The 16496-nt window shown below is 38.5% G+C and overlaps 2 protein-coding genes across 9 annotated transcripts in view; one reads left to right on the top strand and one right to left on the bottom strand.

Moving 5' to 3' along the window:
• The window catches only part of LOC143681249 (uncharacterized), a 147816-nt gene that overhangs the window by 39331 nt on the left and 91989 nt on the right, over nt 1–16496 (bottom strand). The window contains exon 2 of one of the 5 annotated variants that reach the window (XM_077158102.1): nt 7515–13827. The exons of 3 other annotated variants lie outside the window; for them this stretch is intronic. In XM_077158102.1, the coding sequence (XP_077014217.1) occupies nt 7515–7550 (36 nt within the window). In that variant the 5' untranslated portion in view covers nt 7551–13827. Of the gene's footprint in view, nt 1–4444; nt 5319–7514; nt 13828–16496 lie in introns of those variants that run through there. One more of the 5 variants, XM_077158100.1, reaches the window with a different exon arrangement.
• Nucleotides 1–16496, top strand: part of LOC143681245 (uncharacterized) — a 74258-nt gene that overhangs the window by 1312 nt on the left and 56450 nt on the right. For 3 of the 4 annotated variants that reach the window (XM_077158096.1, XM_077158095.1, XM_077158097.1), the window contains exon 2: nt 9339–9499. The gene's annotated coding sequence lies outside the window, so the exon portion shown is untranslated. Of the gene's footprint in view, nt 1–9338; nt 9500–10362; nt 15383–16496 lie in introns of those variants that run through there. The other variant, XR_013174486.1, reaches the window with a different exon arrangement.

The following is a 16496-nucleotide window of genomic DNA, read 5'->3' as shown; positions in this document are numbered from 1 at the left end:
TGAGCTGTTTTCATCTGTTGGCAACAGTGAATATTGCCGCTGTTAACATTGGCATGCAAAAGTCTATTCATGCCCCTGCTTTCAGTTCTTCCAAGTATATACCTACTAATGGGATTGCCAGATCACGTGACATTTTTATTTTTTGGCATGGTCAGGCACTGGGGATCAAACCCAGGTCTCCTGCATGGCTGGAGAGAATTCTGCCTGCTGAGCCACCATTGTCCACCTTATATGACAATTTATAATTAGCTTCCTGAGGAATGACCAAACTGTCTTCCAGAGTGGCTGCAGCATTTTGCTTTCCCACCAGCAGTGAGTAAGTGTTTCTCCACATACTTTCCAGCACTTTAGTTTTCTTGTTTTTTGATAACAGTCATTCTAGTATGTGTGACACGGTATTTATTTCACTGAGGTTTTGGTATGCGTTTCCCTGACAGCTAGTGAAGTTGAACATCTTTTCATATACTTTTTAACTATTTGTATTACCTCTTTGGAAAAGTGTCTATCTCTTTTGCCCATTTTATCCATGCAGATTTTGTTGAAATATATTCATGTACCATATAATTCATCAAAAGTAGACAGTGTTTCACAGTATCATCCCCTAGTTGTATAATCATCACCACATTAAATTTTCAATGCTCCAAAATAAAAAATAATAGTAATAAAAAGAAAATCCATTTGTATTTCCTCCTTGGGAAAGTGTGTATCCATGTCTTTTGTCCTTTTTTTTAATTGGGTTGTTTGTCTTTGTTGCTGAGTTCTAGGATTTCTTTATATGTTCTGCATATTCAACCCTTATTGGTTAGATAATTTCCAAATATTTTTTCTCATTGAGTACACTACCTTTGTACTTTTTTGACACAGTCCTTTGATGCACAAAAATGTTCAGTTTTGTGGCAATCCCATTTATCAATTCCTTCTTTCATTGCTTTTGCTTTGGATATAAGTTCCAAGAAAGCACGTCCTATCACAAGATTTTTAAGATCTTTCCCTGCATTTCCTTCTAGAGTTTTATGTCCTCTAATGTTTTAGGACTTTGATCCATATTGAGTTAATTTCTGTATATACATAAAAGATAGGGATTCACACAGATATCCAGATCTCCCAGTGCATTTGTTGAAGAGGCTATTCTGTGCCAATTGGGTGAATTCGGTCTCCTAGTCAGAAATCAGTTGGCCAGAGATAAGAGATAAGGTTCTTTTTCTGAACTTTCAGTTCAATTCCATTGGCCAGTATAACTAACCTTAGGCCAGTACTATGTTATTTTGACCACTCTAGCTTTGTAATATGCTTTAAAGTCAGGAAGTATGAGACTTCCAAGTTCATTTTTCTTTCTCAAGATGTTTTTAGCTGTTCGGGGCACTTGGCCCTTCCAAATAAATTTGATTATTGTTTTTTCTATATCTGCAAAGCATGCTGTTGGGATTTTGATCGATATTGGGTTGATCTGAAGATCTATTTGGGTAGAATTGACATCTTTATGACATTTAGCCTTCTACTCCATGAACATGGAATGTCTTTCTACCTTTTTAGGTCTTCTTTAAATTTTTTTTTGAGCAATATTTTCTAGTTTTCTGTGTACAAGTCCTTTACATCCTTGGTTAAGTGTATTCCTAGGTATTTAATTCCCTTAGTTGCTTTTGTAAATGGATTTTTTTTCTTGATTAGCTCTTTGGATAACTCATTACTACTGTGTAAAAACTCCATTGATTTTTTTTGTGTGTTGGTCTTGTAGCCTGTCACTTTGCCAAACCTATTAGCTCAAGTAGTTTTGTCATTTTTTTTTTTTTTTTTTAGAATTTTCTAAATACAAGATCATGTCATCTGCAAACAGTGACAGTTTTGCTTCTTCCTTTCCAATTTGGATGCCTTGTATGTCTTTTTCTTGTATACTTGCTCTAGCTAAAACTTCCAATGTAATATTAAATAATAACGGTGATTGGACATTCTTCTCTTGTTCCAGATCTTAGAGGGAAGAGTTTCAATCTTTCTCCCTTGAGTATGATGTTAGCTGTGGGTTTTCATATATGCCTTTATCATGTTGAGGAAATTTCCTTCAGTTCTATCTTTTGAGTGTTTTTATTGAGAAAGGATGTTTGATTTTGTCAAATGCCTTTTCCACATCGATCTGGATGACCTGTGGTTCTTCCCTTTCAATTTGTTAATTGATTTTCTTGTGCTGAATCTCCCTTGCATACCTGGGATAAAACCCACCTGATCACGGTGCATGATTCTTTTACCATGCTGCTGGATTCAATCTGCAAGTATATTTTTGAGAATTTTTGCATCTATATTCACTAGAGAGATTGGTCTGAAGTTTTCTTTTCTTGTAGTATTTTTTGTCTGGCTTTGGTATTAGGGTGATGTTGTCTTCATAGAATTAGTTACAAAGCATTCCTCTTCATTGTTTTTTGCATGAGTTTGAACAGGACTGCTATTCTTACTGGAATGCATGTTAGAATTCACCAGTGAAGCCATCTGTTCCTGGATCTTCCCTTGCTGGGAGATTTTTGATTACTGATTCAATGTCTTTACTTGTAATTGGTGTTTTGAGGTCTTCTATTTCTACTCTCGTCAGTGTAGGTTGTTCATATGTTTCTAGGAAGTTTTCCATTTCATCTAAGTTCTCTAGTTTCTTGACATTCGGTAGCTTATAGTATCCTCTTGTGATCTCTCTTATTTCTGTGGAGTCAGTTGTAATATCCCCCCTCCCATTTCTGATTTTATTTATTTGCATTCTCTCTTTTTTTTCTTTGTCAGTCTAGCTAAGTGCCCATCATTTTTATTGATTTTCTCTAAGAACCAACTTCTGGTTTTCTTGATTTTCTCTATTGTTTTTTTGTTCTCAGTTTCATTTATTTCTACTTTAATCTTTATTTCATTTCTTCTGTTTGCTTTGTGTTTGCTCTTGTTTTTCTAACTCCTCCAAGTTGTGCATGTGCAGTTACATCTTTGATTTTAGTTCTTTGTTCTTTTTGAATGTAGGTGTTTAGAGCAATAAATTTCCTGCCTTTGCTGCACCCTGTAAGGTTTGATATGTTGTGTTCTCATTTTCTTTTGCCTTGAGATGTTTTCTAATTCCTCTTGTAATTTCTTCTTTGATCCACTGTTTGTTTAACTGTGCTTTTAGACTCCATAATGTGTGAATTTTCTAGTCCTCCTCCTGTTATTTTCAGCTTGATTTCATTATTTCAGAAGCAGGGTTTTGTATAATTTCAGTCTTCTTTAAATTTCTTGAGATATGATTTGTTACCCAGCAGGTGGTCTATCCTAGAGAATAATCCATCAGTACTTATAAAGAATGTATATCCCGTTGTTTTGAGGTGCAAGATTCTATAAATGTCTTTTAAATCTAATTCATTTATCATATTATTCAACATCTGTTTCCTTATTGGTCTACTTCTAGATCCTTTGTCCACTGATGAGAGTAGTTTATTGCCGTAGCCAATTATTACTGTGGAGATGTTTATTTCTTCTTCCAGTATTGCCAGTTTTTGCCTCATGTATTATTGACACTGTGGTGAGGTTCATATTGTTCTTTCTACTTGGTGGATTGCCCCTTTTATTAATATTTAAGGTTCTTCTTTGTCTCTTTTAACATTTTTGCATTTAAAATCTATTTTGTGTGATATTGGTATAGCAACTCCTGATTGTTTTTGGTAACTGCTTGCGTGGAATATCTTTTTCCAGCCTTTCACTTTAAACCTATTTCTGTTCTTGGGTCTAAAGTGAGTCTCTTGTGGACAGTGTATAGGTGGATCATGTTATTTTATCCATTCCACTAGTCTCTGTCTTTTGATTAGGTAGTTTAGTCTGCGTCATTTAGTGTTATTATTGTACAGGCAGTACTTTCTTCAACCATTTCATCCTTTGCATTTTATGTCATATCTTATGTTTTATTCTTTTTACATTTTTAGTTATCTGTACTCATATTTTTCATTTCTACACTCTCCTCCAATCCTCTCTCCCCTGTGTTTTTCTATCAACTGTTGTACTCCTTTCAGTATTTTTTGTAGAGCAAGCTTCTTTTTAACAGACTCTCTCACTTTCTGTTTATTTGTGAATGTTTTAAACTCCCCCTCACTTTTGAACTACAACTTTGCTGGATATAGAATTTTTGGTTGGAAGTTTTTTCTTTCAGTATCTTAAACATATCATGCCTTCTTGCCTCTCTTTTTTTGATGAGAGAAATCTGCACTTAGTTTCAGTATCTTAAACATATCATGCCTTCTTGCCTCTCTCTTTTTTTGATGAGAGAAATCTGCACTTAGATTTCCTTGCTGTCCTTGCATGTGCTGGATTGCTTTTCTTTTGCTGATTCTAGAATTCTGTCTTTCTCTTTCACATTAGGTAACCTGATTAGTAAGTGTCTTGGACTAGGTCTATTTGGGTTTATTCTTCATAAGGTACATTGCATTTCAGAAACCCCTCTAAATGAACTCACCTGAATAGTTGAGGATCCAGTAATCTTTAAGCCATTCAAGATGGACATGTGATGGAAGGAAAGAAACAATCAGCTCAGACTCATGATGTCAAACCTCATGGCTTGAATGTGTGTATGCCCACTGGGTTTTAAAGTATATTCTATTCCAGTAACTCTGGCTAGAGGGGTATATTGCTTCCAAATCCCTTTTTACCTTGACTGTGACATACTAAAACTATATTTTTTAAAACCTTTTTAAACTGAGACTAAAGCTGGAGAAATAATTGGCTTCTGAGAAACATTAGTGCAAACCTTGCCCTGATTATTTGGAAAAATCCATTTTGTACTGCTTTAGCTTCAGGTTAGACTAAATAATCTTAGTGATGTATTGGGAACTTCATTACCTAATTTTGTGTTATCTTGTCCTAAACAAGAACCTTAATCATTGCTTCCTAGGTAAATAATGCATGTGATGTGCCACAAGTAACATGTACATTAACAAATCATGGAGTAGTGGTATTCCCTGACTACTTTAAACAACCTTGGCCCCTGTGCTGGTTTGAAAGGAAGTATGCCCCCTAAGAAAAGCCATGTTTTAATAAAAATTGCATTTCATAAAGGTAAAATAATCTCTATTTAATGCTGTGTGTTTGAAACTGTAATGATATCATCCCCCTGGATGATGTGATTTAGTTAAGAATGGTTGTTAAACTGGATTAGGGGATGACATGTCTCCACCCATTTGAGTGGGTCTTGATTAGTTTCTGAAGTCCTATAAAAGAGGAAATATTTTGGAGAATGAGAGATTCAGAGAGAGCAACACTATAAAGCAGAGAGTCCACCAGCCAGCGACCTTTGGAGATGATGAAGGAAAACGCCTCCCGGGGAGCTTGATGAATCCGGAAGCCAGGAGAGAAAGCTAGCAGATGACACTGTATTCGTCATGTGCCCTTCCAGCCCAGAGACAAGCCCTGACTGTGTTCACCATGTGCCGTCTCATTTGAGAGAGAAACCCTGAACTTCATTGGCCTTCTTGAACCAAGGTATCTTTCCCTGGATGCCTTTGATTGGACGTTTCTATAGACTTGTTTTAATTGGGACATTTTCTCTGTCTTAGAACTATAAACTAGCAACTCATTAAATTTCCCTTTTTAAAAGCCATTCCGTTTCTGGTATATTGCATTCCGGCAGCTAGCAAACTAGAACAGCCCCCTTGATACTGTTCTGAAACAATGCTCTGGCCTTGTCAGGGAGGGGTGCCTGAGATCTGTTTGACATCTGGGTACAGTTAAAAGCCAGACTTGGCTGCCATTTCCTATGCAGCAAATGCACTTTCCTTATTTTTTTGACATGCGCAGGCACCAGGAACTGAAATCGGGTCTCCGGCATGGCAGGCAAGAACTCTGCCACTGAGCCGCCGTTGCCCGCCTTACACTATCCTTTTTGATAGTCCTAATGCATCACTTTGTCCTGCATCCAGTGCTTCACGCATTACTTCTTGGGCATGTACTGTAGGAAGGGTGCTTATCTTTTATGCGTCATAGAGAACAAATAGAAGTCTTGCATACCCTTTCATGCTCTTGAAAGTGATATTAATTTAACTCCACTTTTAGTGAAAAACTCATAAGGGAAATCATGCTGGGTACTGGTTGATCTAGATAAAAAGATATTAAACTTTTTTAAGTAAGGAAGATGGCTACCCCAGTTAGAACATAGTTTTCACATTTGTGTGAGACTAGTGTTACTATGTTTTTATTTCATTGCCCAGCACAGAACCAGAAGACTTTTTTCTTTTTTCTGGAGTATTGAGGAAATTAAGATGTTGCTATTGAAAATATTTTTACCCGCAATGTACCTCATCCTTTTATAAGCATTCATATCTTACTTATGAAAGGAGAGAGCAAAGCTGCTTTTTTATTTCTTTTCACTTTCCATATGTTTAGTCATTGTCTTGAAACCTGACTCAAATTCCTGTTGCTTTATGTTTTGGATATTATCTTGTCTCCATAAGGAGGTCACCTTTCCATAGAGTGATCTGGGAGCCCAGGATGAGCAGATTAATAAAATTTATTAATTTATTAATAAAATTAATACAAATTAATTTGTGATGTTCTTGTGTCAATACACCAAAAAAATATCCATGGGGAATTAATTGTTTGAATGTCAGAGTGTTCTGACATTCTGGGGTCAGATGGAAGACAGAATTTGGAAATGACAAGCTTGGATATTTAGCTAAGGAAATTTCCAAGCTAAATATGAAACATTTATATTTAATATAATGACTTCTCATTGCAGCGTATAGTAAAATTCAAGAGGAAAGGGATAAGCTGAGAACTGAACTCTGGGGTATAAAGAAACCAGAAATTGATAGTTTGGAAAATTTTGAGATTTTGGAAAACAAGTACCCCATATGAGGATTTAACCAAACATGGAACAACTTAGCCATTTCATTGCAAGTCAGGATTAGAGATAGAGTTATCCAGAAAGGATTTGGGGAAATCCTCTTGTTTGACAGTCAGGACCCTTGTGTGCTACATGTGAAACCAATGGGTTTTCCATGAGATCTGTATGAATGGAACCACTACCAACTTGAACTAAATGGGACAGAATGAAGGAAAAATAACCTCTGGCAGAACCATGAAAGCTTAGGTCTGGAATCAAGAAACCTGAGTCCAGAAGGGTGTACTCACCCATGCATGTGGAAAGTGTGAGTTTGCAGAAGGCAGTTGTTCTAGTTTGCAAGCTGCCAGAATGTGATGTACCAGAACTGGAATAGCTTTTAAAAAGGGGAGTTTATTAAGTTGCATATTTATAGTTCTAAGGCTGTGAAAATGTCCAAATTAAGGCATGGCTATAAAAATGTCCAAGTTAAGGCATCTAAGGAAAAATCCTTTGTTCAAGAAGGCCGATGATGTTTGGAGTTTCTCTCTCAGCTGGAAAGGCACATGGCTACGTCTGCTAGCCTTCTCTCTCGGCTTCTTCAGTGGCTTTCCAGGGGCTCTGTCCATTCCATTGGCTTTGTCTGTTCTGGTGGCTCTAAAGCTTTTTCTAGAATGGTTTCCTCTTAAAAGGCTCCAGTAAGCAACCTCACCTTGAATGTGTGGAGACACTTCTCTATGGAAACCATCTAATCAAAAGTCACCACATTTAGGTGGGCCATATCTCCATGGTCATATCTCCATGGAAACAACAAAAAAGATTCCATCCAGCAATACTGAATGGGGTTAAAGGATGGGGTACAGAAAAGCCATGTTTCAATCCTGATCCAGTTTTATATGGGGTAGCAGTTTCTTTTAATCCTGTTTCAGTATTGCAGGGAGGAAACTTTTGATTAGATTTTCTCCACTGAGATGTGATGTCCCCAGTTGTGGGTGTGGCCTTTGATTAAGTAGAGATTTGACTTCACCCATTCACGATGGGTCTTGATTTGTTTCTTGGAGTCCTTTAAAAGAGGAAACATTTTGGAGAAAGTTCAGAGCTGACAGAGAGAACTGATGTAGGCATTTGAAGATTGAGACAGAGCCCAGATGCTATGTGAGGGCTCACATAAACAGCTAGAACCTGAAGAGCAAAAATCTCCAGCCCTGACATGATGCTGAGCTAAGTAATGAAACCCAGAGTTTTATCTTGGAGCAGCTAAGTGAATGCCCACAGATACTTAGAGAAGAAAGCACTGGCATCAGAAGCTGGAAGCAATGAAACTGGGAACAAGGTGCACCAGATGCCAGCCACATGGCTTCCCAGATCACCCTTCTTTGAGCCAAGGTATCTTTCTCTGGATGCTTTAGTTAGGACACATTTATGGCTTTAGAACTGTAAACTTGTACCTCATTAAATTCCCATTTTTAAAGCCTCCATTTTTGGTATATTGCTTTTTGGCTGTTTTAGCAAACTAATACACAGGCCTTCCAAACCACTTGGTTGTTTAGGAAGTGTGTTGCTGCCCTAGGGCTTCAGATCCCTGGGGAAATTAGGAGACTTGGCTGCCCCATTGTTCAGGAAGAACAGAGAGGGTGGAGCCCATTCCTCTCGGATTGGAGACAGCCTGGCCACCACCTAACTATTTTGAGGGGGCTGAGTCTTTGCCTCTGAGAAGGTAGAGAGTCTAGCTGCCCCCAGATGCTTGAGGAGGGTGGGGTTGAGTATGTGGTCTTCTTCCCTGTCTTTGGAGATATTGGAGCCCCAGTGTTTGGAGATGTTGGAACCCTCAACCCAGTGTTTGGAGAGAGCAGGGCTGCTGTGTACACCCTTAGAAACGGTGGAACTGCAAGTCTTCTCAAACACCAAGGATAAAACATCATTCTATAGATAATTCTCAGATCTTAACGTCTAATGAAGTATGCCCTGCAGGTTTTCAGAGCTGTTTGGATCCAATGTCCCCTGTTTTCCTTCCAGTTTTGCGTATGGAAATGGGAGCATTCACTCTATGACTCTCCCTCCTTTGTATATTGGTAGCGTATAACTTGTTTTAAGTTTCACAGATTCACAGCCAGAGGAGAATTTTGCCTTAGGACAGACCACATCTGTAATGGATTTCTTTTTTAATACAATTTTAAATTTTTGTTATAATGCAGTTTTACTGAGATATACTCACACACCTCAGTAATCCATCTGAAGTATATAATCATTGGCTTCCAGTATCATATAGTTGTGCATTCATTACCACAATCAATTTTAGAACATTTTCATTACTCCAAGAAAAAAAATAAAACCAATAAAAACATCCCATACCCCTTATCTCTGCCTTTATTTATGTATTTTTTGTCTTTATTTTATTACTCATCTGCTCATACACTGGATAAAGGAATGTCATTCACAAGGGTTTAAAATCACATGGGTGGGACCTTTTGATTGAGATGTACCCTACCTGGTTCAGGGTGGGTCTTAATCCTTTTTTACTGGATTCCTTTATAAGGATAAAAGATGCAAAGACCCAGAGCGCTCAGAGAGAAACACCCAGAGAAGTTTGGAGAGAACCATCGAAAACAAAACCCAGGGGAGAAGGACCAGTAGGCATCACCATTTGCCTTCTCATGTGACAGTCCCAGACACCAGCATCCTTTCTTCAGAGTTCAGGTATCAAACTTTTGATGCCTTTAGGACATTTTCATTGCTTTAGAACTCTAACTTTTAAGTTAAAAATTCCCCATTGTAAAAACGAATCCATTTCTGGTTTATTGCATTCTGGCAGCTTTAGCAAACCAAAACAGGTAATATCCAGTCCATAAAACAGAGGTCGTCTGAAGACAAGAGCAATGCTTATAGAAGCAGACCAAGGAAGTCTTAAAGGAAATAGTCTTATGACTGAAACAGGCAAGTTTTCCTTGGCTTAGCCTAGAGTTAGAGGATGTAAGGAAAAAAACAGGAGATGTTGATTATTATTGTGTATTCTCCGGTTTCAGGTCCTGGGAGAATAGGCACTTGAAAGAAATAGGAACTTAGGTAAACCTCAGTTTGCTGAGATAGGGCTTAGCATGAGAGACTCCATGTTGAGCCTACTTAATATTTTTAACAATTTCCCCCATTTTGATCTGGCTCTCAACTATTGATAGCTGTGATCCAAATCTTGCTGTTGAGCTCCACTCTCAGTTACTGCCTAAGGTGTTGTAGTAGTAATTGTAGGTTGTTTTGATGTTGGGCTCATAGGTGGAGTACCTGTTTCAAAGTATTATGTACCCCAGAAAAGCCAGGTTTTAATCTTGACTCAAGCTTGTGGGGGCATTCATTTATTCCCTAATTCAATACTGTAGGAAAGGACCTTTTGATTAGATTATCTCCAAGGAGATGTGGCATGCCATTTTGTGGGTGTGACCTTTTGATTAGATGAAGATGTAACTCTACCCATTCATAGTGGGTCTTGTTGTGTACCCCAGAAAACCATGTCCTTTAATCCTCATTCAGTATTGCTTGGTAAGATCTTTTTTATTGTTTCCATAAAGATGTGACCCACCCAATTGTGATTGGTAACCTTGGATTAGATGGTTTCCATGGAGATGTGTATCCATCCATCCAAGGTGGGCCTACTTACTCGAGCCCTTTAAGAGGAACCATTTTGGAAAAAGTTTTAGAGTCACCAGAACCAACAGAGCCCACACAGCCAGAGACCATTAGAGATGAAGAAAGAAAATGCCCCTAGGAAGCTGTTGGAGAGCCTGGAGAGAATGCTAGCTGATGTTGCCATGTGCCTTTCCAGTTGAGAGAGAAACCCTGAACATTATTGTTCTTGAACCAAGGTATGTCTCCCTGGATGCCTTAATTTGGACACTCTTAAGCCATGCCTTAATTTGGATATTTTCATGGCCTTAGAACTGTAAACTTGCAACTTAATTAAATTCTACTTTTTAAAAGCCATTCCAGTTCTGATATATCACATTCCGGCAGCTTGTGTACTATAATAGTTAGTTTACTGGAGTCCTTTAAAAGGGGAATCATTTTGAAGGAACCTCAGAACTGACAGAGCAGATGTAAACCCTTGGAGAACAGTTTCTTCAGAGAATAGAAACATGGATGATTGAAGATGTTTGAAGCCCAGCAGACATTGCCAGGTGCCTTCCCATGAGGTTTTTTTTTTGCATGGGCAGGCACTGGGAATTGAACACGGGTCTCCGGCATGGCAAGTGAGAACTCTGCTTGCTGAGCCACCATGGCCTGCCCTTTCTCATGAGATTGTAAGCAACCCAGAACCCCAGGAAAGCCAGGGGAAGCCAAAAGATAAAAGCCAGTCCAGGAGAAGCAAAGTGAGGAACCCCCACGGGAACAGGCTGAAAGCAGTGGAGCCCAGGAGCAAGGGGCAAGCAGATACTAGCCATATACCTTTCCAGCTGAGAGAGATGTACCAGACCCATTAACCTTTTCTTGAATTAAAGTATTTTTCCCTGGATGCCTTACTTTGGACATTTTTATAGGCTTAGAACTGTTAACTTGTAACTTATTAAATTCCCTTTATAAAAGCTGTTCCATTTCTGGTATATTGCATTCTGGCAGCTTAACAGACTGATACAGGTAATCATGATCTTGTCAGCTTTTCCTTGTTCATTTTATAGGCTTAGAACTGTTAACTTGTAACTTACTAAATTCCCTTTATAAAAGCTGTTCCATTTCTGGTATATTGCATTCTGGCAGCTTAACAGACTGATACAGGTAATCATGATGTTGTCAGCTTTTCCTTGTTCATCTCATTTTCTTGTCATTCCAGGCATAAAAAAGACCATTTGCTGGTTCATATGTAGCTGGATACCCCCATTTAATTCTTGGTAGAGAAAAACGTACACCAGAGAGACTATAATGATGAGTACCATGATCAACTATCCAGATACCTGTCTCTTAATATGCTCCTAAGCTCAGGTCACATATTTTAAACCAGCTGAAATCGAAGAAATTTAAAAATGGCCCTGAGGAAGACCACCTGTTTGAGCCATGTGGCTTGTTCAGTTATTTCTTGCAATTGTGTCTCATTTCCCCAGAGGTGTTTTCCCAAGTACAGGAGGTGGTTTTGGCTATTGCAAAATGATATAGGTAGAGACTGTGGTAAGGATTTGATCCATCATCTTGGGAGTAAGTAGTCTATCTTGTGACATGGTCTACTTCACTTGGCTAATTGGATTAAGTCTCCAGAATTAAAACAAGTGCAGGACTCCGCAAGAGCCTTTTTCATTTTAAATATATGGACCCTTGGTTTAACACATGGTAATTTAATTGCAGTGTCTGAAGTCCCTCGCAATTGGTAGGTTTCTTTTAATAAAGATTTTGGGCAGTGTTTTGTTGGTTTCATTTCCAGTAGACAGACCCAATTTCCTGGCTCCAGATTATGACTGATGGGATGCCTATCATGTCAGTCAGGAAAGGCGTCCTTTACCTGTAGGAGATTATTTTTACATAATGCTTTTAAGGATTTTCAAATGGATCACATTATGGTTTGACAATAAGTGATCAATGTCAGTTTTTGTCACAGATCCATAGATCTGTCAGTAACATTTACGTATAGGTTGAGTTTGTATTTCAAAAAGGGAAATGCTATGAATAATCATGGCAAAGGTGAAATTTGGGAACAGGGAAGGCTTTTTTCTTCAGTTAATTTAGACAGTTTCCTTTTAAGTCTGTAATCTCAGCTGTTTTAGTGAAGGCTGTTTCTGCATGAAAATCTGCAAGAGCATTTTTTTTTTTTAATTCAGTGTCAGTTCTTTCTATGTGAGCCTCTTTCTTGATGGCAGCCATAGATGGGAGTAAAGAGGGAAAAAGGACATATTTGTGTATTTTGACTTAGAGTATCAGAATAAGTGAGGAACTGTCTTTGTTTCCACAGTTGATATCATGGACTGCACCAAAAGCGTATGTGTTATTAGTATAGATGTTAACAGATTTTCCTTCAGAAAGCAAGCTAGGATAAAAGCATAGTGGTCATCTGTTGACCAGAAGAAAGTTGTGGAGGGTTACCTCATTCCGTCAGTATACTCCGTCAGGGTAGTACCTGAATAGGCTACTTATAATTTATCATCAGAACTTCTATCAGAAGAAGGAATGACAAACTATCTAGGATAGTTAAGGGAGTATATCTGGAGTCATTTATGAAGTTTACCAGTTTACAGTTATGAGGTTCTGCTTTATCAGATAAAAGCGTTAAGAATACTGTAGCACTTTAGGTGAAGATTAGAAGGTAAAAGTATAAGGATCTCATAAGTCAGATTTCTGGAAGAAAAATGTTGGGTCTACTTAAGAGTTAAGTTTGCTAAGGCTTTAACTAATTTGGCAGCCTCTATAGCTTTTATACATTTTGAGTAAGCAGAAGCAACTGCATCAAGTTGTAGGCTACAATAGGCAATAGGTGTGGAACTTCCTTTGGGTTTTTGAGTTATCATTCCTAAGACTTAGTTATATAACCAGTGTCTCCTAGTATTTCCAGTTACAAGGAGGACAGATTCTGATTGGCTGTGTAAATTATTATATTGCCAAAAAAATAACATTCATAAGAGTTTTCCAAATTCTGGAGGAGTCAGGCACGGAGATAAAGATGAATGTTTCATGAATTTTAGGTATTTTAAGGGAAAAGGATAAGGGATTTCTTGTATCTGGAAAGTAGAATAGTAAGACATTAGCATGAATCCAAAGAAAACTATATTTCTTTATCAGTTCACTTAGTCCTAGGTAATTAATCCTTGTTTCACTTGGTTTAGTATTAGCAATCTCATGAACCCATCAGCTTCTTCACTAGAATTTTTCACTGGAATCTTGACTCAGTCCAATAGTATGCTTTCAAAGTTATTTAAACAGTGCTATTAGAAGTCTGTGCCTCAGAGAACTTGGCATTGTCCTCTTCATAGATCTCTCAGATAATCCTTTATATTGAAGATGAAGTACAGTGGTCTGTGGCTCATTGCATATATTTTCAGAGAAGCACCATAAGAATGCTGAGTGACAAAAGACATAAAATGGCCATGGTTGTTAGCTTATTGCTGTTTTACAAATTATCTGATGAGAGTCCATTAAACATTTTTTTAAGAATAACTGAATTTATGAATAATAATACTGTTGTCCAATATCAGGTACATAAGTGCTTGGACATCTTAGAGAGTGAGGATATTGAGAAATCTCTAAAACTTTATGTAATTTCTGAAATGTTTATATGAATAACATGATATTCCAAAAATTTAACCCACAGAAGGGTAGAAAATCCTTTCTAATTTGATAATACTTCCTGTACAACTAATGCCATAGTACATAACTAACTAGTTATAACACCTATCTATTTATAAGGTGAAAGGATTTACCTGGAAAATCCCAATGCGTGAGTAAAGAAGACATCATCTAGGGTTAAAGTTTGGGAAGGCAATCCATCAAAAGTTACCAGGTTTTAACTGTTAAGTAGGATTATGGGTCTCTGAAAAAATATTTAGTTCCCTTTGTTGTGGGGCCCACTGAAAGGGAGACCACATAATTCAAAACTGCAAGCCAATTTGGAGTCTTTATTAGCCGGCCAGCAACTGCCTCAGAAACTTCGAAGAAGGAAGATTCAGAGAGCAGCCTCCAGAGGTTTTCAAGGTGTGCTTATAAAGGCTAAAATCATGTTGTGGTTTTGCAGTTGCTAGCAAGCAAGTGTATCATAGGAGCAGAAAAATGCCATTAGCTGTTGCCAAAACACATCCCGTTCTCTCAGTTCCCTCACACTGGTTATTGTTTAACTCTTGGGGACATTCTGCTCCAATGTTGTGGGGGGCTTTCCCTGCTCGGGCCTGACTGATTGCTCCTGGCCCTTCACGCCCTTGTAACCAAATTGACAATAAAATATTTTAAAAGTAAAAAGAGAAGGTAGCAAATACATAATTATTTCAAAAGTGAGAAGAATTATTCTCTAAAACAAAGAATGATTCAGTCAATGTAAAGCACAGGAGAATTCTGATAAGATAAAGAATGTCTGGTAAGCAGGTTACTGAGAATTAAGAAAAACCTTCTGGATAAAATGGCAAAAGGGAGGAGCCAAGATGGCGGCTTAGCAAGGTGTGGGATTTAGTTCTTCCTCCAGAACACCTACTAAATAACTAGAAACAGTACAGAACAGCTCCAGGGGCCACATCAGTGACCGGACACACACTGTATCCAGTCTGGACCAGCTGCAAGCCCCCCCCAGAACTGTGAGTTCCCCAAGCTGCGGCGGCTGGTGCCCCTCCCCCATAGGCTGCTTCCCAGAGGGGAAAAGAAAGAGATTTTTCCAGCATCAGGGGCTGAGCACAACTAAGCTTCAAGTGTGGAATTAAATCACAAATTCTGACTACTAAAAATAGGCCCCCAGCTCAGGTGAACCTGATCAAAGCGGAGGTGACTGATTTTTGCCCTGGCACTAAGGGGGCAGGGCTGATGGAAAAAGAAAAAAAAAAAAAAAACAGGTTTTTGTGGCTGTGTTCTACAGAGGCTTGGCTGCCCTTGGATACAGCGGCAGGGCTTCTCAGGCTGCAACTGCCCCAGGCAGAAACAAGCTTCTTTGAGAGCTTGTCTGGTGCCAGTGTCTTCCCTAGGGGAGGGGTGAGGCCCAACTCAGGTGGAATCCCTCCCTCAAGGAATTCAGACCCCAGGGCTTGGTAATTTGAAGCCATTAAAACCAGCCAACAACCTCTCCTCTATCTCCACCACACCCCGAGCAGGGAGAGTCTGCCAAAGTTAAAGGTACCACATCATCTTATGCTGATGGGACCTACAGGGAGACAAGTGCCACATACTGGGCAGGATAAGAAAAACAGAGTACACAGACTTGAGAGCAAAGTTTTTCAACTTGCTGGATTCTCACCCTCAGGGAAAACTGATGCAGGTGACTCTTTCCTCCTGACAGGAGGCCAGTTTGGTCAGGGAAAATCTGGCAGCGGTCTATAATAACTATGTAGACCCTCCTAAGGGCGGGGGGGGGGGGGGAGGCACCATACAGGCAGGGCAAGAAACTGAAGAATTCTCCTCTCTTAAACAAAGCCTAAGCTAATGGTCCAGAAAAAGCTGAACTGAATGTCAAAGAACAGACAGACAACAAATTCATCCAGAAAGAAAACTCTAACTCTAGATATAAGAAGTGAAAACAATCTCCAGAATAAATTAATTAAGGTAATTAGATGCCTAGACACCAGCAAAAAAATAACAAATCACACTAGGAAAACTGAAGATTTGGCCCAGTCGGAGGAACAAACCAGCAATTCAAATGAGATACAGGAGTTGAAACAATTCAGAATGTATGAACAGACATGGAAAACATCATCAAAAATCAAATCAATGAATTGAGGGAGGACATGAAGGCAAGTAATGAACAAAAAAGAAATCAAAAGTCTGAAAAAACATATCACAGATCTTATGGGAATAAAAGGCACAGTAGAAGAGATGAAAAACAATGGAAACCAACTGTTAGATTTCAAGAGGTAGAAGATAGAGTTAGTGAACTGAAGGATGGAACATCTGAAATCCGACAAGCAAAAGAAAATATAGGGGAAAAAAATGGAAAAATATGAGCAGGGACTCAGGAAATTGAATGACAATATGAAGTGAACAAATATACGTGTTGTGGGTGTTCCAGAAGGAGAAGAGAAAGGCAAAGGAGGAGAAA

The sequence above is a fragment of the Tamandua tetradactyla genome, chromosome 4, assembly GCF_023851605.1.
Source record: "Tamandua tetradactyla isolate mTamTet1 chromosome 4, mTamTet1.pri, whole genome shotgun sequence".
Taxonomy (NCBI): Eukaryota; Metazoa; Chordata; class Mammalia; order Pilosa; family Myrmecophagidae; genus Tamandua; species Tamandua tetradactyla.
The sequence above is the reverse complement of the archived record's forward strand: the minus strand, read 5'-3'. Positions and strand labels throughout refer to the sequence as shown.